The sequence below is a fragment of the Carcharodon carcharias genome, chromosome 23 (assembly GCF_017639515.1).
Source record: "Carcharodon carcharias isolate sCarCar2 chromosome 23, sCarCar2.pri, whole genome shotgun sequence".
Classification (NCBI taxonomy): domain Eukaryota; kingdom Metazoa; phylum Chordata; class Chondrichthyes; order Lamniformes; family Lamnidae; genus Carcharodon; species Carcharodon carcharias.
Window position 1 is genome coordinate 1,671,658 of NC_054489.1, and position 22,785 is coordinate 1,694,442.

Sequence of the window (22,785 nt, forward strand, 5' to 3'; positions counted from 1 at the left end):
TGACTGTTCCTGTGCACGCTCCACTGACCTGTCAATAGATCAGTAACTGTTCCCGTGCACATACTCCTGACCTGTCTACAGATCAGTAACTGTTCCTGTGCACATGCTCCTGACCTGTCTACAGATCAGTAGCTATTCCTGTGCACATACTCCTGACCTGTCTACAGTTCATTGACTGTTCCTTTGCACATACTCCTGACCTATCTACAGATCAGTAACTATTCCTGCGCACACCCTCCTGAACTGTCTACAGATCAGTAACTGTTCCCGTGCACATACACCTGACCAGTCTACAGATCAGTAACTGTTCGCATGCACACTCTCCTGACCTGTCTACAGATCAGTAACTGTTCCTGTGCACATACTCCTGACCTGCCTACAGATCAGTAACTGTTCCTGTGCACACTCTCCTGACCTGTCTACGGATAAGTAACTGTTACCGTGCACGCTCTCCTGACCAGTCTACTGATCAGTAACTATTCCTGCGCTCGTTCTCCTGACCTGTCTACTGATCAGTAACTGCTCCGGCGCACACTCTCCTGAGGTATCTACAGATCAGTAACTGTTCCTGTGCACATACTGCTGACCAGTGTACAAATGAGTAACTGTTCCCATGCACACTCTCCTGACCGGTCTACGGATCAGTAACTGTTGCCGTGCACACTCTCCTGACCTGTCTACAGATCAGTAACTGTTCCTGTGCACACTCTCCTGACCTGTTTACAGATCAGTAACTGTTCCTGTGCACACTCTCCTGACCTGTCTACAGATCAGTAACTGTTCCCGTGCACACTCTCCTGACCGGTCTATAAATGAGTAACCATTCCCATGCACACTCTTCTGACCTACCGATCAGTAGCTGTTTCTGTGCACATTCTCCTGACCTGTCTGTAACAGGTCAGTAGCTGTTTCTGTGCACATTCTCCTGACCTGTCTACAGATCAGTAACTGTTCCTGTGCACATACTCCTGACCTGTCTACAGATCAGTAACTGTTCCTGTGCACATACCCCTGACCAGTCCACTGATCAGTAACTATTCCTGTGCATGCTCTCCTGACCTGTCTACAGATCAGTAACAGTTCCTGTGCACATACTCCTGACCGGTCTATAAATGAGTAACTGTTCCCATGCACACTCTTCTGACCTGTGTATAGATCAGTAGCTGTTTCTGTGCACACTCTCCTGACCTGTCTACAGATCAGTAACTGTTCTTGTGCACGCTCCACTGACCTGTCTACAGATCAGTAACTGTTGCTGTGCACATACTCCTGACATGTCCACAGATCAGTAGCTGTTCCTGTGCACATACTCCTGACCTGTCTACAGATCATTAACTGTTCCTGTGCACATACTCCTGACCTGTCTACAGATCAGTAACTATTCCTGCGCACACCCTCGTGGCCTGTCTACAGATCAGTAACTATTCCCGTGCACACTCTCTTGACCTGTGAACAGATCAGAACTGTTCCCATGCACACTCTCCTGACCTGTCTACAGATCAGTAACTGTTCCTGTGCACATACTCCTGACCTGTCTACAGATCAGTAACTATTCCTGCGCACACCCTCCTGGCCTGTCTACAGATCAGTAACTATTCCCGTGCACACTCTCTTGACCTGTGAACAGATCAGAACTGTTCCCATGCACAGTCTCCTGACCTGTCTACAGATCAGTAACTGTTCCCATGCATGCTCTCCTGACCTGTCTACAGATCAGTAACTGTTCCCGTGCACACTCTCCTGACCTGTCTACAGCTCTTGGTTTTCATCAATCTGGCAATGGAGCAGAAGTTGTTGAAATAAGTTCCATGCAATACACGGAAGAGCGATTCCTCGGCGCTAATCCAGGTGACCTGCTCTGCGATTGGATTGTACTCATCCAATTCAGGACCCTCACTCTGCCCAGGAGTCTCACTTGTGCCAGAGGTCTCGGTCGGACCTGGGGTCTCACAGACATCTTCTGCCTCACACGTTCCAGCCATTGGCTTCATTTTGACTGGTGTTTGACTCCGGGAACTTCCCTCTGACAAATCTGCAACACAAATGTTGATGGAGTTACAGGATGGAATCTGATCGTGGAGTTCAGTGGGTTTATATCCTCGGCAGAGGCTGCATGGGGTGTTGGCCCTGGGTGGAGCTGGCTGGGTTGACAACTTACCCGAGAAGCTCTGGGAATTTTCGCCACTGCATTCCCGGTCACTGTCGCCATCTTTCATCTCAATGATGGCAATGCAGGAGCCACTGGGCTGGTTCCAGTTACTATGGTGATGTTTTCTCCGCCGTCCTGTGCTCCGTTTTGCCCGTGTTTTGTTTGGAATGGTGGAGAGAGAGGCAGAAAACTCCTTGGCTCCATCCTGTACCCAAGAATTGGGAAGAAGGTCAGGATCAGTATCCACCCCAAACCCAACATCAGAATCAGGCAGCAACTCGGCAAACCCAACTGGAGAGAGGGCTCCAGCATCAAACCCTGTCCGCTCCTCTCCTGCCCTCCCCCTCCACCCTTCCACCCTCCCTTCCCCTCTGCACTCTTCTCCTGTCCTCCTCCCTTTCTCTCCAAGCTCTCCTCTCCCCCTCCACTCTTCTCACCCTTCTCCCTTCCCCACATCTCTCTCCTCTTTCCCCTCCCGTTCTTCCTTTCTTTCCTTCACATACCTCCCCATCCCTCCTTCTCACCTCTCCCCTCCCCTCATCTCATTCGTCCCCTGGCCCACCTCTCCTCTACCTTTGCCACATAATCAATCCCAAAGCTCTGACAGACTGGGTAGGACCACAGCACCAGTCACACAGTGACCATAGAGTGATAGACTCCATGGATCCTGCAAGAGTGGACATTGACCTTGTTGCATGGCCATGTATTTGCTCAGATTAACTCCCAGCATTTAAAATAAAATCCTTTCTCACCAGCAACATGAAGCAGTCCCGGCCGCAAGGTGTCGTTTCCACCAATATCTCTTTATTTTTCCTCTTGTACATATTTGGTGTCGCATGGAAAGCTGCAAAAGTAAGAATTATATTGTAACAGGCCTTTGCATGAGCATAGGACCTACCCAACAGACAAACATATGAATTAGGAGCAGGAGTAGGCCACTCAGCCCCTCGAGCCTGCTCCGCCATTCAATAAGATCGTGGCTGATCTGAATGTAACCTCAACCCAACATTCCCACCTCCCCCGATAACCTTTCTATTTATCAAGAATCTATCTAGCTCTGCCTTAAAAATATTCAAAGACTCTGCTTCCACCGCCTTTTGAAGAGAGTTCCAAAGATTCACGACCCTCTGAGAGGAACAATTTCTCCTCATCTCTGTCTTAAATGAGTGACCCTTTATTTTTAAACAATGACTCCTGGTTCTAGATTCTTCCACAAGAGGAAACATTCTCTCCACATCCACCCTGTCAAGACCCCTCAGGATCTTAAAGGTTTCAATTAAGTCGCCACTTACTCTTCTAAACTCCAGTGCATAAAAACCTAACCTGTCCAGCCTTTCCTCACAAGACAACCCACCCATTTCTAGCATTAGTCTAGTAAACCTTCTCTGAACTGCTTCTAACACATTTACATCTTTCTTTAAATAAGGAGACCAATACTGTACATACTACACCAGCTGTGGTCTCACCAGTGCCCTGTATAACTGAAACATAACCTCCCTACTTTTATATTCAACTCCCCTCACAATAAATGATAACATTCTATTAGCTTTCCTAATTACTTGCTGTACCTGCATACTAACCTTTTGTGATTCATGCACTAGGACACCCAGATCCCTCTGAATCTCAAAGCTCTGCAATCTCTCACCATTTAGATAATTTGCTTCTTTTTTATTCTTCCTGCTAAAATGGACAATTACACATTTGCCCACATTGTACTTCATTTGCCAGATCTTTGCCCCCTCAATGAGCATATCTTTGTCACACTGTAGTCTTCTTACATCCTCTTCATAATTTACTTTCCTACCTATCTTTGTGTCATCAGCAAATTTAGCAACCATTCCTTCGGTCCCTTTATCCAAGTCATTTATATAAATTATAAAACGTTGAGGTCCCAGCACTGATTCCTGGGGCACATCACACGTCACATCCTGCCAACCAGAAAAAGACCCATTTATGCAAACTCTCTGCTTCCAGTTAGCTGGTCAGTTTTCTACCATGCCAACATGCTATCCCCTACACCATGAGCTTTTATTTTCTGCAGGGTATGGGGAGAGCACAAGAGTACGGCATTGAGATAGAAGATTAGCCTATGATCATACTGAATGGCGGAGCAGGCTCGAAGGGCCAAATGACTTACACCTGCTCCTATTTTCTATGTTTCTATCATGGTCAAACACCTTTAATGTGGCACTTTATCAAATACCTTCTGAAAATCTAAGTACGGTACATCCACCCTTTATCGACAGCACATGTGACTCCTTCAAAGAACTCCAATAAATTGGTTAAACATGATTCCCTTATACAAAACCATGTTGACTCTGCTTGATTGCTTTGAATTTTTCTAAGTGCCCTGCTATAACATCTTTAATAATGGCTTCTAACATTTTCCCTTTGACAGATGTTAGGCTAACACACAGACTCACACGGGAAAGCAATGGCACCTACACAACTGAGCTGTCAACCTGGTGAAGCTACAACACAGGACCATTTGTACACTAAACATCAGAAGCAGTATGCAATAGACAGAGCTACAACACTGACATCTGCCTGGCTATGTGGAAAATTGCCCAGGTATGTCCTGCACGCAAAAATCAGAACAAATCCAACCCGGCCAATTACTGCCAAATCAGTCCACTCTTGATTATCAGCAAGGTGATGGACGGTGTCGGTGACAGTGCTATAAAGCAGCACTTGCTTAGCAATAACCTGCTCACTGACGCCCAGTTTGGGTTCTGCCAGGGCCATTCAGCACCTGGTCTCATTACAGATTTGGTTCAAACATGAGGTGAGCTGAGAGTGACTGGCCTTGACATCAAGACAGCATTTGACTGAATGTGGCATCAAGGAGCCCGAGCAAAACTGGAGTTAATGGGAATCAGGGGGAGAACTCTCCACTGGTTGAGTCATACCTAGCACAAAGGAAGATGGTTGTGGCTGTTGGAGGTCAGTCAACTCAGCTCCAGGACATCATTGCAGGAGTTCCTCAGGGCAGTGTCCTAGGCCCAACCATCTTCAGTTGCTTCATCAATGACCTTGCTTCATCATAAGGTGAGCACTGTGGATGTTCTCTGATGATTCCACAATGTTCAGCACCATTTGTGACTCCTCAGATACTGAAGCAGTCCATGTCCAAATGCAGCAAGACCTGGACAATATCCAACCTTGGGCTGATAAGTGGCAAGTAACATTCACACCTCACAAGTGCAGGCAATGACCATCTCCAACAAGAGAGAATCTAAGATCTCCCTGTGATATTCAGTGGTATTACCATCGCTGAATCCTCCACTATCAACATCCTGGAGGTTATCATTGACCAGAAACTGAACTGAACTAGCCATATAAATACTATGGTTACAAGAGCAGGTCAGAGGCCAGGAATCCTGTGGGGAGTAACTCACCTCCTGACTCCCCAAAGCCTGCCTACCATCTACAAGGCACAAGTCAGGAGTATGATGGAATATTCTCCACTTACCTGGATGAGTGCAACTCCAACAACACTCAAGATGTTTGACACCATCCAGGACAAAGCAGCCCGCTTGATTGGCACCCCATCCACTAACATTCACTCCCTCCACCACTGACGCACAGTAACAGCAGTGTATACCATCTACAAGATGCACTGCAGGAACTTGCTAAGGCTCCTTCGACAGCACTTTCCAAACCCACGACCACTACCATCTAGAAGGACAAGGGCAGCAGATAGATGGGAACACCACCACCTGGAAGTTCCCCTCCAAGCCACTCACCATTCTGACTTGGAAATATATCGCTGTTCCTTCACTGTCGTTGGGTCAAAATCCTGGAACTCCCTCCCTAACAGCACTGTGGGTGCACCTACACCACAGGGACTGCAGCAGTTCAAGAAGGCAGCTCACCACCACCTTCCCAAGGGCAACTAGGGATGGGCAAAAAATGGCGGCCAAGCCAGCAAAACCCACATCCCAGGAATGAATTTTTAAAAAAACATCCTGCCAATTAGACTGCCTGCCCAGTATCAACTACTCTCTATCTCCTGCCCTTCAATGTCCTCACCAGATCAATAATTTGCCTTGAATTTCATGGGCTCCAACTTTAACTAACAGTATCTTGTGTGGGATTTCACCATTTGCCTTTTTGAAATCCATATAAATAACACCCATAGACATTTCCCTATCCATTAGTTGAATCATCTCTTCAAATAAATCAATTAGGTTCATCGGGCATTGGCCTAACCTTTATGAATCCAAGCTGGTTCTCTCCGGTCAGGAAGTTTTCAAGGTGCTCATTCACTATTTCCTTCATATGGAATCTTGTAATTCCCCAGCAGAAGTTGGATTAACTGGTCTATAACTCCCTGTTTTTCCCTCACTCAACTTTCTCAAATAGCGGAGTGACAGCAATTTCCCCATCTAAAGGAACAATTCTCGAATTGAAAGAATTTGGGAGATTATAGTAGGGGCAACTACAAAATTCTCACCGACTTCCTTTAAAATCCTGGCATAGGAAGCATCTGGTCCTGGTGAATCAGTATTCTTCAGTGTCATCATTTTCTCATTACTGTTATTTTGCTTAGAATAATTATGTTGAGTCCCTGATACATTATTAGTTTCCTTGGAGTGTCGGCATGCTGACCTCTACTGTAAATACTGAGGCAAAGTAATTATTCAACATGTCCATCATTTCCTTATTTTCGTTAACAATATCGCCATTATCAGTTTTCAAGGGGCCCATGACTGCTGCCCACCCTCTTTTTCCAATATAACTGAAAACCGTTTTGTGTTGATTTTGATGCTCCATGCAAGCTTCCTTTTTGTAGCTCTTACTATCTGTTTTGTCAACCTTTGCTGCTCCTTATGTCTCTTCCATTCACCAGCGTCTGGTGCTACTTTTTTTATTTCTGTACGCTATTTCTTTAGGTTTTGTTGTCTCTTACCTCTTTAGTTGTCCGTGGCTGGCCATTTTGACAATTCGAACTCTTGTCCTTTAGAGGTATAAACTGGTTCTGTGTCACATGAAATTATTTTTTTAAACATCTTCCATTGATCTACTGTCATTTTGTCCATTTGCTCAGTTTAATGTGGACAGTCTCTGTCTCACCATATTGAAGTCAGCTTTACCTAAATCTAGAGTCTTAGTAATATTAAGAGAAAATGCTGGAAAAACTCAGTAGGTCTGCCAGCATCTGTGGAGAGAGAAACAGAGTTAATGTTTCGAAACCAATATGACTCTTCTTCAGAACACTGAATCATATTGGACTAAAAACATTAACTCTGTTTCCCTCTCAACAGAAGCTGCCAGACCTGCTGAGTTTTTCCAGCATTTTCTATTTTTATTTCAGATTTCTAGCATCCACAGTATTTTGCTTTTATTCTAGAGTCTTAGTACCTGGTTCGTGTTTCTCCCATTCAAACACAATGTTGAAATCAATCATATTAGGATCACTGTTAGATAATTATTCATGGACCATAAGATCTTAAATAAATCTGGATCATCGCTCATTATTAAATTTCATGGCATTTCCCCCTATTGGTTCTAGAACATATTTTTGCAGAAAACTAACCCAGGCAGGCTCAAGAAATTCACTCCGTTCTGATATGTGCTAGACTGCTACACCAATCTATGAGAAATAATCCAGATATTACAACCTTTGCTGTCCTATTCTCCAATTTAGCTTCTAGTTCCAGGAGCTCTCCAAGCAGAACTCTTGCCCGTAAAAACCCATCTATTCACTAATGTCCTTTAGGGAAGGGCATCTGCCATCCTTACCTGGTCTGGTCTACGTGTGGTTCCAGACCCACAGCAATGTGGTTGACTCTTAAATGCCTTCTGAGTGAGGGGAATTAGGAATGGGCAATAAATGCTGGTCTAGCCAGCAACATCCACATCCCATGAATGAATAATAAAAAAAGGGAAAGGACATGAGAATAAAATGGGAAACATAGTTTAGATGCTGCATAATTTCTTTCTCTGCAGTATTTCCCTGTTAGTGTTTGTGCCCTTACCAGTTTAATGTACTGTCTATTTGACAGCTCCTACTGCAGCCCCCACCCCCACCCTTCAGCCCCAGCATCGTTACTGCCACCAATAGGATTCCAATTAGGAACTCTCCCCTTTCTTACATAAGAGGAGGAAACTCCATCCCAGGGCAGCTCAGGCTATACAAACAGTAATTATATAGCACCTTAAAATAGCCTGATAGCTACTCACGGTGCAAGAAACAGTCATACTTGAAGCAGCGTCTGCAGAAGAGGGTGTGGAAGGAATGCAGGGACTGCTTACGCTGCACAGACTTAGCATTTGGTCCATCAATGTTCGGAGTGCACTCAGGGGGCATTGCTGAGGGATCACAGAGTTTAGTCAGCTCCCAGTACCTGAAAAACAAGAAGAGCAAATGTCACTTACCAGCCCAACTCATGAAACCTGGGGAGCAGGAGTGGAAAGGGGAAGACGAGGGGAAGGGGAAGACGAGGGGAAGGGGAAGACAAGGGGAGGGGAAGACGAGGGGAGGGGGAAGACGAGGGGAGGGGGAAGACGAGGGGAAGGGGAAGACGAGGGGAAGGGGAAGACGAGGGGAGGAGGAAGACGAGGGGAGGGGGAAGACGAGGGGAAGGGGAAGACGAGGGGAGGGGGAACGAGCGGAGAGGAATGAGCGGAGGGGGAACGAGGGGAGGGGGGAACGAGGGGAGGGGGAACGAGGGGAGGGGGAACGAGGGGAGGGGGGAACGGGAGGAGGGGGGAATGAGGCGAGGGGGGAACGAGGCGAGGAAGGCGAGTTCTCACTTCTCTCTCAAGTCCTTCGATGAGCCCCTATCGGGAAACATCATGGCAATTGCTTTGAAGATCTTGTCTGGTGGGAGCCTAGTGTTCTGCTTCTCCTCAGTCCCTATAACATTCAGTTAGAGCAGGGTTAAAAGAGCTGAGACAGACGAGACCCAGCCAGAAATCTGAATAAATGAATTTTAATTATTCTGCAGGTCACAGGCTGAATACACGGAGTCAGAATTAGCATCTTTCCTTCTGACCTCTGAGGGTTTTCAAAGTCCGACTGCCACTTGATGGGCGGATAAATCATTACAATATTTAAATTCTGCTCCCACAGTGCAACTGAAAGTCTGATTTAAATTTAACAGAACTCCAGGAATCAAGAAATCTGGGAGTGAAATGGAGTCTGGCAGTGGATTCCAGGGAAGTGCCCTTTCCAGCCCTGTTTGTGGTCCAAGAGGAAGACAAGTACGTCCCCCAATCCCTGAAGCTCAACTTTGGCCTCTCCCCACTGCGAAAAATCAAACGCTTGATCCCCTCCAACCCCCCAATCACCAGGCTGCGAGACCCTCGTCTCAATCTCTGCATGCCTCCCCCCCACCGACTGCACTCCAAAACACAAACTTTCTCTCCCAATAGCTGTACTCTGGCCCCTAGGGTCCTCCGTTGTGCACCTGCCACTGGTTTTCCCACTTAGCAAACTGCCAATTATGGCTGGGCGGCAAACCAATGAGAAAATGATTATAAGGTCATGCCATTAGTGTCGCCAGGCTACCTGCATCCTGTGATTCTCTTCCCCTCAATAACTCACTCTCTCCCTGTAAATATCAAGCCATCCTGTTGGGTTACAACACCCACATCCCTTTAGGCAGTCCATCTGGACACCTGAACTAAAGCCAGAATCAGGATCAGTACAGGCTTGCATTTATATATCACCTTTCACAACCTCAAGACAACACAAAGCATTTCTCAGCCAATGAGGCGCTTTTGTGTATTGTGACTACTCTGACGTAGGAAACATGGGAGCCAATTAGACACAGCAAGTTCCCACAAACAGTAATTTGATAATGACCATCTGTGTACAAGCCAAAATACAGCGACCTGTCTCTCCACCAAAAGCCAGCTGTTCAATGCAATCCCCCAACAAGACCCCCACACATCCCTTGCAGGAGCCCCTTTGTGTGGGTTCAATCAGCTCGGCATTAATTTCAGGAAAAAAACAACCACTCCTTCAGTGTGGTTGGGCCAACATCCTGGAACTCCCTCCCTAACAGCACTGTGGGTGTACCTACACCACATGGACTGCAACGGTTCAAGAAGGCAGCTCATCACCATCTTCTCAAGGGCAACTAGGGATGGGCAATAAATGCCGGCCCAGCCAGCGAAGCCCACATCCTGAGAATTAATAAAACAGACTCCCATCAGGAGAGGTCAGTGCAAAGACTCACCATCCTCAATGCTCTGATTACTAGAGTGGGACTCATCTTGTCCTCGTTTAATATTCTGTCTGCTGTTGTTCCAAGAAGGAGCCGCTGGCTTAGCTTCATCATCTGACTCCCGACTGAGGCCGTGAACAAGCGCAGTGAAGATCTCATCATTGATAAAATCACACTCTGCAAAAACATAGAGGCATTAACCCTATCTGCTCAGCAAATATACCACATGCCTGGCAACTGGATCTCCAAAGCTGCTGTGGAACTCCACATCTGGTGATTGGTTGCTATAAAACATGGCAACACCGTGAGAGGATCACCAACAAAATTCCAGCAGTTTCATTAGAGACTGAGTGGGAACACGAAACTCTTCTCTTCTTTCCAACAATCTTACACAATCATACCCTCAGATTCTTCATCTGTCTGTCTCCCTCTCTCTCATTCATTCCCTATCTCTTTTTGTCTCCCCATTTCTCTCTCTACCCTTCTCTCTCCCAATCTCTTGCTCCTGTCTTTCTCTCGTCTCCCCTCCCCACAACCACCTCTCTCTCCCTCTCTCCTGTCTTTGTCTCTCACCCGTGTCTGCCTCTCTCTCTCACCAGGCTGCGAGACTTGTCTTTCTCTCTCTCTCTTTCTGTCTCTCTCAGGAGGCTCGTGTGGAGTCATAGGCTTTTTGTCACAGAGCAGCCTAGCTGGACAGACCGCAGCTTTGATTGTTCTCAGTGCTGCAAGCTGAACTGTGTGCAATGAGTAGCTGAGACACTTGATGGGTCTCAGGATCTCGGATGACAGACCACTCCCAATCTCTTGTTGAAACAGCCTAGAAACACAGGAATGGCTTGCATCAGATGTTTTATGTGCATGACCTTGGCATGCAATGTGGAATGCTGCATGAGATAAACAGTATGCAGAATGCCTGATGGAGGTGGACTGGAGATGTTGACAACATCACAGCAAGGAAGTTATCGTTGCACAAGCCAAGTGGGAACATTTACTGTATCATTACAGATTCAAACCTTTTAGTAAAGGCACAGATTCCACACAAATTGAGAAACAAACATATTACATAAAATTAATGAACAATCAGAATAGAGTTTGATCACAAAGATTGAAGATAAAGTAAAGTGAAATTGAACTTAACACTGAAAATGGCATCCAAATAGTCATTTGGTAGTACAGAAATTGAGTATTGCTGAAAAAAAAGACATGTTGAAGCTTTTCATCTTGCACTCATCAGGACACTGTGAGAATACCAATATAAGGGAAACAACTATTTATACTGTATGTGAAGAGAGTGCTGATTGGTTGGCAAGTGGTTGCGATGGAGAATGCACCAATGATGGTGACTGACAGTTAACTGCGAGCATTGTTTGAAATTTAAATCAGACAGCTTGACCCTGATTGGTCAAGGCATTGCCCTGAGGAATCAGCCATCAAATGGCTGTCACTTATTTTGTTTAGCTCAGTTGCAATGTATGTACATGTTGTTTCTGTCTGCAAAGAACAGGGACTGTGTATTATTATACATAGATTCCAGTACATGCAAATGCACCACACTGCGCACCCAACTGACAATCTTAAGTTGGTTGTCAGCATAAATCTTAGCGCATTGAGGATTATTTAGCAAATGTTGTTCAATTGCAGAATCACATTTAATGTTGGACATTGTGTTTTGAGTTTTGCAAGCACAGGCTGGTTAGGTTCGGTTTGTACCTTGACCATTGCGAACAGTGGCTGGGACATGCTGTTTGATACAATCCGCCAGTCTCTGGGACGTACGTCCTACATGCTTAGCATTACACCGGCACTGAAATTCATATAACACATTACTCATTTGTTGATAGGCAGAATGTGTTTTTGGCTTGATGGCAGCATCTGTTGGTGCCAAATACCGCTTGTGTTGCTACTGCATAGTAACAGCGTGAAACAGCTAGCTTCACCTGTTGCTCAAATTTTTAGGATACCTACCTTGCCCTTCCAGGGTAATCTGAGGTAGACTGGGTGATTTTCAGAGCTGAAAGTGATGGCCTTAGGCCCGTCCATGAGTTTCCAAAATGATCTGATCAGGGTAGCCATTGTACTTCAGGATGCCTTTGATGCTGATAAGACCAATCTTATAGTGTATAGAGCTGTAATTACTATGTAGCAGCAACATGAGTGGATATTCACCACTAACAGGATGCTGCCCTCAAGCCAAAAAGATGTTCTGCCTATCACACAAATGAGTAATGTGGTAAATGAATTTCAGTGCCAGTGTGATGCCAGGTATGTAGGCTGTATATCCCAAAGACAGGCAGATCGTATCACAGTATCTCCACAGTGCAAAGGAGATCATTTGACCCATCGAGTCTGCACTGATTCTCTGAAAGAGCATTCCACCTAGTCCCACTCCCCTGCCTTATCACTGTAACTTTGCACATTCTCTCTTTTCAGGTAGCAATCCAATTCCCTTTTGAATATCTCAATCGAACCTGCCTCCACCACCCTTTCAGAACGTTTGTTCCAGACTCCAACCACCCTCTGGGTGAAAAACAATGCTCTTCACATCACTTTTACTTCTTTTGCCAATTATTTTGAATCTGTGTCCTCCAGTTCTTGATTTTGTCCTGAGTGGGAACAGTTTCTCATGATTTACCCTGTCCATACTGTCACGATTCACTGGGGATAGTGGGGATATCAAGCCCCACTGTTCCTCAAGCCGTCAAAAATGTGAAAAGTTTGATCAAACTACCAGATTTCCCCAATTCTACCAAACTGTTTAATTTAGATTAAAAGAATACGAGCATCAGGTTAGTAAACTTAATAAGCAAATAACTGTTTATTGAACAAACTGTCTTTAACTAGTGGCAAAAGAAAGAAATATGAACTGCTAACATCTAACTCTATAATCTAGACTCTACCCCCTTCTTAAACCCCTGTATACACACACATACAAGACACATAAGACACACAAAAATATAGATTTTAAGGCTGAGAAAAAACAGTTTAATAGCACCAATTCTGGAGTGTAGGATTCGATGGGTTGATTTTGATCAATGTCTTCCAGATTCTTTTCAGTTCTTTGTTGATGACATGAGGTGGTCTTCTAGCACTTTCAGTCCTTAGTTCACTGGTGGAGCACTTGCCTTTCAATGTCTCTAACAGTGATTTTCCCCTTTGCCTCTTGACAGGGGTTTCTAGAGAGAGAGCAGGTTACAGAGATATGAGGAGAAAAAGCCAGCTAGCTTTTACTGTGGAATTACTAGAATCTTCCATACACAGGAGAAAGAGGTTTTAGGTCTTGTTCCTTTCAGGCTAGGAGCTATTCTGCTGCACTGCCCCGACACAAAACCTGGTCACCTGGTCAGGAGTCAATTAAAACGTTGTTGCCAGGCAGCTCCCTTGGTCCAGGACTTCTTTCCAGCACCATTCTGTCTTTCATGGCACATTCTGTTCCAGGAAGGTAACATTATATATATATATATATACATATATATATATATCTCATCCTGTTCCAGTGAACATGTCTTTCAAACTGTAGCCATTGTCATTTTAATCCACAGTCCAACAGAAAATAAAAAGATACATTTTTTTACAACAGTCCAACACAAATAAAAAGATCTCTTCCTTACAATACCCTTCAGGATCTTGAATACCTCTGTCAAGTCTCTTCTCCTTCTTTTCTTCAAGAGAAACAGACCCAACCTCTCCAATCTATCTTCATAGATACAGTTCTTTATCCCTGGTATCAAACAGCATGCCCCAGCTGCTGTTCACCATGGGCAGGGTACAGACAGTACCCAGCAAACCTGTGCTTGCAAAAGTCAAAACACAGTGTCCTACATCAGCTGTGATTCCATGATTCAACAACATTTGCTAAATAATCCTCAATGTGCTAAAAATTACGCTGACAACTAATTTAAGATTGTCAGTCAGGCTCACAGTGTGACACATCAGCTGGTACTAGAAGCTACACACATTAACACTCAGGGCCCAATATTTTTTTAATATTTATTCATGGGATGTTGATATTGCTGGCTAGGCCAGCATTTATTGCCCATCCCAAATTGCCCTTGAGAAGGTGGTGGTGCCTTCTTGAACTGCTGCAGTCCATATGGTGTAGGTACACCCACAGTGCTGTTAGGGAGGGAGTTCCAGGCTTTTGAGCCAAAGACAGTGAAGGGATGGCGATATATTTCCAAGTCAGGATGGTGAGTGGCTTGGAGGGAAACTTCCAGGTTGTGGTGTTCCCATCTATCTGCTGCCCTTGTCCTTCTAGATGGTAGTAGTTGTGGGTTTTGAAGGTGCAGACATAAAGAACATGTACACACATTGCACCTGTTTCAGCACAACAAAATAAGTGGCAGCCATTCGCTGACTCAAACCTCAGTGCAATGCTTTGGCCAATCAGGGGTCAAGCTGCCTGGTTTAAATTTCAAATAATGCTTGGCAGTTAGCTGTCAGTCACCATCACTGGTACATTCTCCATAGCAACCCCTTCTACCAATTAGAGTTCACTTGACAACCAATCAGCATTTTCTTCTCATACAGTACAAATTGTTGTTTTCCCCTTATATTGGTATTCTTGCAAAGTGTCCTGATGAGTGCAAGATGAAAAGCTTCAACATGTCAGCCAATGGCAGAGGACAGCCAATGTGGTACCGTTATTCAAGAGAGGAAGGGATAAACCATGGAACTACAGGCCAGTCAGTCTAACCTCAGTGGGACAGAATTAATCTACACTTGGAGAGGCAGGGATTAATCAAGGACAGTCAGCATGGTTTTGTTAAGGGGAGGTCATGTCTGACCAATTTGATTGAATTTTTTGAAGAGGTGACCAGGTGTGTAGATGAGGGCAATGCATTTGACGTAGTCTACTTGGGCTTCAGCAAGGCTTTTGATAAGGTCCCGCATGGGAGACTGATAATGAAAGTAAGAACCCATGGGATCCAAGGCAAATTGGCAAATTGGCTGAGTGGCAGGAAACGGAGGGTGTTTTTGTGACTGGATGCTTGTGTCTAGTGGGGTTGCACAGGGTTTGATGTTGGGTCCCTTGCTGTTTGTGGTACATATAAATGATTTAGACTTGAACGTAGGAGGATTGATCAGTAAGTTTGCGGATGACACAAAAATTGGTGGGGTGGTAAATAGTGGGCAGGATAGCCTTAGATTACAGGAGGGAATAGACGGGTTGGTCAAATGGGCTGATCAGTGGCAAATGGAACTTAATCCAGTTAAGTGTGAAGATGATGCACTTGGGCAGGACAAACAAGGCACAGGAATACATGATGAATGGTAGGACCCTGGGAAGTACCGAGGATTAGAGGGTCTTTGGTGTGCATATCCACCGGTCCCTTAAGGTAGCGGGACAGGTAGATAAGGTGGTTTGTATGGGATACTTGCCTTTATTAGCCGAGGCATAGAGTATAAGTGCAAGGAGGTTATGCTGGAACTGTATAAAACACTGGTTAGGCCACAGCTAGAGTATTGCATGCAGTTCTGGAATCCGCATTATAGGAAAGATGTGACAGCACTCGAGAGAGTGCAAAGGAGATTTACCAGGATGTTGCCTAGGCTGGAGGGTTTTAGTTATGATGAGAGATTGGATAGACTGGGGTTATTTTCCCTGGAGCAGAGGAGATTGAGGGGGGACATGATTGAGGTGTACAAAATTATGAGGGGCATAGATAGGGTAGACAGGGAGGCACTTTTCTCCTTGGTAGAGGGATCAATAACCTGGGGGCATAGATTTAAGATAAGGGGCAGGAGGTTTAGGGGGGATGTGAGGAAGAATTCTTTCACCCAGAGGGTGGTGGGAATCTGGAACTCACTGCCTGAAATGGTGCTAGAGGCAGAAACTCTCATAACATTTAAGAAGAATCTGGATGTGCACTTGCGATGCCATGGCATACAAGGCTATGGGCCTAGTGCTGGAAAATGGGATTAGAATAGTTAGGTATTTGTTTGACTGGCGCAGACTCAATGGGCTGAAGGGCCTTTTTCTATGATTCAATGACAATGACCCTATGTCTCTTTTTTCAGCAATAAGAAAATGGGTTAATTGAGAGTCAGGGTAAAATAAAATTTAGGTTTAGCTACAGCATGGAAAAGAGAGCTGGAGAATCTTTCAAGTCCAGAGGATGATTTATTGATAAAACGGTAGTATTTTTGTGAGTGGAATTTTAGATTTCACAGTTGTATTTGGTACAATATTTTATGATTTCCTTTGTATGATTCACCATGTGTAATTTCAATTAATATGTAATATTAATGAACCAACTTACAAATGAAAGAGCAAATGGTTTGAGAGAGCATGTAACAAGGAAAGATGTGGGATCCTGGGAGTTTCACCCCAAGGTTACTTGACTGAGTCAATGTTGAGGCCAGGATTTGTCGGTCCCGCCATGGTGGGTCCTGCCATGGGGAATGTGGCAGGCCAGCCAAAGGTCCATTGACTTTCGGGTGGACCGGAAGATCCTGGAGGTGAGCAGGGCCAGAAATCCCAGCCTGAGTCTCTTTCTTCTTGTTGGGGAGTCTAGAACTAGGTGTATCAGTTGAAGTTAAATACATACAGGTGGAGGACATTGATTGGATGATTACTTTTGGGCACATATGAAAAGTCACTTATTGACGCGAGTGGAGTGAAATCAGGAGATATATACCTGTAATGTTGTATTCTGTGAATAAATCTATTCCAAGTAAAGCCTGGCTTTGGATTCTTCCTTCACCAATTGGCCATCAGGAGTACAACACTAGGGAGCATAGTTTCAGGATAACAGCCCTGATATTTTGAATTGAAATGAGGAAAAATTTCTTCATGCAGAGTGTTGTCAACTTTTGGAATTCTCTACCACAGACTGCTGTGGTGCTCAGTCTTTGAGTACATTAAAGGCTGAGGTTAATAAGATATTTGGACATGAAGGGAAGGAAGAGATATGGGGATAGGGCTGGAAAGTGTAACTGAGGTGAAGATCAGCCGCGATCTGAGTGGCAGAGCAGGCTCAAGGGGCTGAATACCCTCCTCCTGCCCCTATTTCTTATGTTCTTATCAGTATCTCCTCATTTATGAAATGCTATGTTTAACATTAGTGTGCTGACATCACTGATGGAGTCGAGATTAGCAACAGGGATGCAGCCCAATTGTGTAACAAGCCACTTCACCGGTTCTGCTGCTGATGGCACCTAATATCCTTCCCAACTCTGCACCCATAACTGGCTCACAACTAAGCAGGAGTCAGCCTCTCGCAGGAAGCAATATGAAAACCACAGGAATGCTGAAAAATGGAAATATGGGTATACAAATCAGGAAAGGATCACGTGGCTGGATCTCTTTTCTCTAGAACAAAAAGGCTGAGGGGTGACCTAAAAGAGTTCTTTAAAATGATGAAAGGTTTTGATAGAGTGGATACAGAGATTCCATTTGCGGGGAAGAGCAGAACCAGAGGCTATCAATATAAGATAGTCACCAAGAAATCCATTGGGAAATTCAGGAGAAACTTCTTTACCCAGAGAGTGATGAGAATGTGGAACTCAGAATCACAGAGAGTGGTTGAAGTGAATAGTACGATACATTTAAGGGGGAAGCTAGACAAATGTATGAGGGAGAAGGGAATAACATTGTAGATTTAGATGAGGAAACTTGAGGAAGCTGCTCGAGTACAGCATAATCGCCAGCATGGAGTGGTGGGGCAGAATGGCCTGTTTCTGTGCTCTATATCTTATGTAAATATATTTGGTGGTCTGTGTGACAAGGTGGTGACAGGAAAGACACAGTCACTCACCTCGGTCTCCATGCACTTTTCCATCATAATTATTAATCAATTCTTCAATAAAAACTCCATCCTGCTCCAGGACTTCATCTCCCATGTATGGGATATTGTGCAGAACAGTCTCATCCTCCACCTGCACAGTAAACAAGCACGAGTTAGTGAGGAAGAAAATGTCAGATACAGTAATTAACATAAATAGTGCTAATTCCTGGAAATGCGATCCTGCCTTTACCAAACACAGCCACTGATCTCAGGCACTCATGTAGCAGAATCATCTGCTCAGGGCCAACATAACTACATACCATGAAATTCTGCTGGAGTGGAGACCAGGAATACATAACCGGGCTCATTGCCACTGGGCTCAGCATCTTCTGTGTGACCATCTGATTCTTGAAGCCAAGGAATAAACTCTCGACCATGCACTGCAATGAAGAAAAGGAGCAGTGAGGACAAGGGGAGGGAGGGTGAGCACAGTGAGAGTGCAGAGTAAAGGTTGTTCCTCTAACACTATCAAAAGCTCCAGCCACTGCCCACTCATTGCTAACTAGAGAACGTGGTGTTATGGGAGGTGAGAATGCATGAACGTGCATGTCCGGTAGACTGCAGGCCTGCCCTGCTGGTGAATATAGTTGCACTGGGGCATGGTGACCAGGTACAGTAGAAGCTGCCATGCTATCGGGTTCTGACAGGCCCTGGACATTATGTTTTGACCGGGTTTTACGATTGATCATTTCCATAGTCTTTCCGCATTGGTATTGATTTGATTGAGGGCTGCCGTGCCAATGTCCACGAGATGCTGATCTCAGCCACCAGACACAAAGCTAGCTATTTTCCTGCTGAAGTTGCAAAGTGGCACATCAAACCTGTGTGAGGTGCCAAGTTTTACTGGATGCCAAGTTTTCAGGTAGAAGGGAGTGTCTGACAGGAAATGGGATTGCTGCAATAAAACATGCAGCTGTGTATTTAGTCATTTCTCAATCACATCTGTTTACTTATTCTTCCTGTTGGCTCTTGGTCTGCTTGCACCAATGGGCTTCCTATGTGTTAGGGGGTGGGGAAAGGGCTGGGTGGAAGGCTATGAGCGAAGGAGGGCTCTGTGCCCACAGCTGCAGACATGTGTAAATATCTCACCAAAGTTGAAGGTCAGAGTTGGGGGAGTCTCCACTTCCCAAACAGAGGTTAATGGCAAACCCAGTGATGCGACTGAGATGCAACAACCAGACTCACCATGAGGGAAGTCCCTCATTTATCCCTGAGTTAATACAATGGCTGTGTGACCTGTGAAAGTAAAGCCCTCACTGGCAAAAATCTCACTTGAGATTCCAGCTCCCAGACACAAGTGTCTGTCCCAACTCACAGCATCACAATAATGCATGCCTCTCGCCCTCCCACAAACCCCTTCCGCTCCCTAAACTTCTCATCCTCCTCCCTCTCACACTACCCCAACTCCGCACCTCCCCACCCCACCCCAAGATGCCCTGCAGTGAATGCTTCTGCAATCGGCACAGTACTGCAGATTGAGCCACTCCACTTGAGACTCTACCTTCCGATTCCCACAGCCAGCAGCTCCCACTGTTGTGACATTCATTGGCTGGATCCTCAGGTTCTTCCAATCTTCATTGAGAATTTCAGTTCGGTTCCTGATCTTGTTACGGTTACAGATAAACATTTCCTTTAGATAGAAAGGAAAGGAAAGGACAGGGTTTAAAGTAGGTTGGTAGAGAGTTGTTCAGTGTCTAACCTCGGACTCACCATCTAACTAGACTCAATTCTCTTTCACCAACCTCACAATTTCATTTAAAAATAAGTTAAGTGTGCAGTAGGTGGGTGGCTGAGGTGACATCCTCACCCATGGTCACTCATAGGAAATGTAAAGTGGGCCAAGCTTGTACACAAAAGTGAGGCGACACCACAGCCTGAAGCAGTTGTGAACATGACACACCCACCATTACCTTCACTTCATCTGCTCTCCGGAAGCGTTTGAGTTGTCGCAGGCGCATGTATTCGGACTTGACACGTTTCCGCCAGTCCATCGATAAATTGGCCAACGGTTTATTCTGAGAAGTTTCAGATTCCATCCTCAGCCTGGAAACCAGATCACACCAGATCACAGATCACACCAGATCACAGATCACACCAGTCAGATCACACCAGTCAGATCACACCAGTCAGATCACACCAGATCACAGATCACACCAGTCAGATCACACCAGTCAGATCACACCAGTCAGATCACACCAGATCACAGATCACACCAGTCAGATCACACCAGTCAGATCACACCAGATCACAGATCACACCAGTCAGATCACACCAGATCACAGATCACACCAGTCAGATCACACCAGTCAGATCACACCAGTCAGATCACACCAGATCACAGATCACACCAGTCAGATCACACCAGTCAGATCACACCAGATCACAGATCACACCAGATCACAGATCACACCAGTCAGATCACACCAGATCACAGATCACACCAGTCAGATCACACCAGTCAGCATCATGCCAGGGTAAGGGGGCAGTGTGAGCAATGCACACATTGGGAGAGACAATTGGTGTCAAGGGTGACACCAATTCAGAACCAAAAAGGTCTTCTTGTAGAGGCAGACACCAGGGGTCAGATACTAGATGAATATTTGGCAATAAATATGTAATGTGAGCTCACTGAATTCATTCATGTGCATAATTTGGCTGCCACTCTGGACCAGAGCCCATCAGACTATTTCCGCTTTTGCTCTTTACTCTTTCACTTTACTCCTACTCTGTTGCCGTTGTCCCTGGCTTCGCTCTCTGGTCAAGAAGACTACAGTTTCCCTCTGTGCCTTGGATAGGGGGGAGGGGGGAGTGAGAAGAGTGAGGGGAGTGGGTGAAGTGAGGGGAGGGTGGGTAGTGAAGGGAGGGGAAGGGAGGGGGGAGCGAGGGGTGAGTGGGAAGTGTGGGGAGTGAGAGGAGTGTGAGGGGTGTGGGGGAGGGGACTGTCGAGGGGAGTGTGGGAAGAGGGGTTAGTGTGGGGGTCGGGGGAGTGGGGGAAGAGGGAAGAGGGGGAGGGCTGGGGGAGAGAAGGGGAGAGGGGAGGGGGAGAAGGGGGTGAGGGGGAAGGGGGGGGCGAGGGGGAAGGGGGAAGGGGGAAAGGGGCAAGGGGCAAGGGGGAAGGGGGAAGGGGGAAGGGGGGTGGCGAGGGTAAAAGGGGGGAGGGGGAGAAGGCCGGTGGGGGGGGGGGGAGGGGGGAGGGGGCGAGAAGGGGGAGGGGGAGAAGGGGGAGGGAGAAGGGGAGGGGGAGGGAGAGTGCAGAGAGTTGGTAGGTGTACGGAAGAGAGGTAGCAGGGGTGGGGGAGACAGGTGGCGGGGGGGTGAGGCGGTGGGCGAGGGGGTGAGGGAGAAGGGGGAGAGGGGTAGAGAGAGGGGGTGAGGGGGGAGGTCGAAGGTGGGAAGTGGAGGGGGATGAGGAGAGGGAGGGGGATGAGGAGAGGGAGGGGGATGAGGAGGGGGATGAGGAGAGGGAGGGGGATGAGGAGAGGGAGGTGGATGAGGAGAGGGAGGTGGATGAGGAGGGGGATGAGGAGAGGGAGGTGGATGAGGAGGGGGATGAGGAGGACGGAGGGGGGATGAGGAGGGGGAGGGTAGGGGCAGGATAAGGAGTAGGGGCATGAGGAGGGAGGAAGGGGGAATGAGGGGGGATGGTGGCGATGAGGAACGGGGAAAGGAGGAATGAGGAAGGGGAGGGGCAGGATGAGGAGGATGGGGCTGAGGAAGGGGGCTAGGGCGGAGAGGGATGAGGAGGAGGGATAGGGGAAAGGGGGCATGAGGAGGAGTAGATGAGGGAGGAGGGGGATGAGGCGAGATGAGGGAGGAGGGGGAGGAGCGGGATCAGGAGGAGGGGGTGAAGAGGGGGAGGGGGAATGAGGAGGTTGGGGGGGTGAGGAGGGGGAGGGGGAATGAGGAGGTTGGGGGGGTGAGGAGGGGGAGGGGGGGTGATGACGGCTGAAGGGTTGCGGAGAGGGGAAGAGGGGATGAGGAGGGGGGAAGGGGATGAGGGGGGAAGGTGGTATGAGGAGGGGTGAAGGGTGTATGAGGAGGGAGGATGAGGAGGGAAGAGGGGGTGAGGAGGCGGAGCGGGGGCTGGGGAGGGGGAAGGGGCGATGAGAAGGGGAGAGGGGGAATGAGTGGGGAGGGGGGTTGAGGGTGGAGGAGGGATGAGGAGGGGGAGGGGATGAGGGTGAGGGCTGATGAGATGGAGGGAGTGGGGTATGGAGGGAGGGGGCATGAAGAGGGGAAATCGGGGGGATGAGGAGGGGGAGGGAGGATGAGGAGTGGGAGGGAGGATGAAAATGGTGGAAGGGGAGATGAGGAGGGGGCATAAGGAGCAGGCAGAGAGGCATGAGGAGATGTAGGGATGAATGAGCGGGGAGGGCGGATAAGGAGGGGGAGGGGGGATGAGGAGGGGGTATGAGGAGGGGCAGGGGGGATGAGGAGGAACGGAATGGGGATAAGGAGGGGTGTTGAGGAGGGGGAGGGGGTGTGAGGAGTGGAGGGGTGAGGAGGGGAGAGGGGCAGGAGGAGGAGTAGGGGGCATGAGGAGAGAGGGCGGATGGAGGAGGAGTAAGGGGCATGAGGCGGGAGGGGGGTTGGGGGGGGGAGGGGGGTTGAGGAGGGGGTGGGGGCATGAGGAGGGGGGAGAGCATGGGGGAGGGGCATGAGGGGGTGGAGC

General features: G+C 47.1%; 1 protein-coding gene across 9 annotated transcripts in view; it reads right to left on the bottom strand.

Moving 5' to 3' along the window:
* The window catches only part of ezh1 (enhancer of zeste 1 polycomb repressive complex 2 subunit), a 182,131-nt gene extending 161,974 nt beyond the window's left edge, over positions 1-20,157 (bottom strand). For 5 of the 9 annotated variants that reach the window (XR_005941287.1, XR_005941288.1, XM_041173290.1 and 2 more), the window contains exons 1-10: positions 20,024-20,157; positions 19,615-19,743; positions 18,374-18,493; positions 18,084-18,204; positions 10,339-10,503; positions 8,909-9,011; positions 8,336-8,499; positions 2,902-2,993; positions 2,159-2,354; positions 1,746-2,032 (exon numbers count right to left, since the gene is read on the bottom strand). Coding sequence is in view for 7 of the 9 variants with exons in the window: in XM_041173290.1 (XP_041029224.1) it covers positions 1,746-2,032; positions 2,159-2,354; positions 2,902-2,993; positions 8,336-8,499; positions 8,909-9,011; positions 10,339-10,503; positions 18,084-18,204; positions 18,374-18,493; positions 19,615-19,743; positions 20,024-20,149 (1,503 nt within the window). In the remaining 2 variants the exon portion in view is untranslated. The remainder of the gene's footprint in view (positions 1-1,745; positions 2,033-2,158; positions 2,355-2,901; positions 2,994-8,335; positions 8,500-8,908; positions 9,012-10,338; positions 10,504-18,083; positions 18,205-18,373; positions 18,494-19,614; positions 19,744-20,023) is intronic. The other 4 variants (XM_041173286.1, XM_041173291.1, XM_041173289.1 and 1 more) reach the window with 4 other exon arrangements.
* Positions 20,158-22,785: the final 2,628 nt, after the last annotated feature.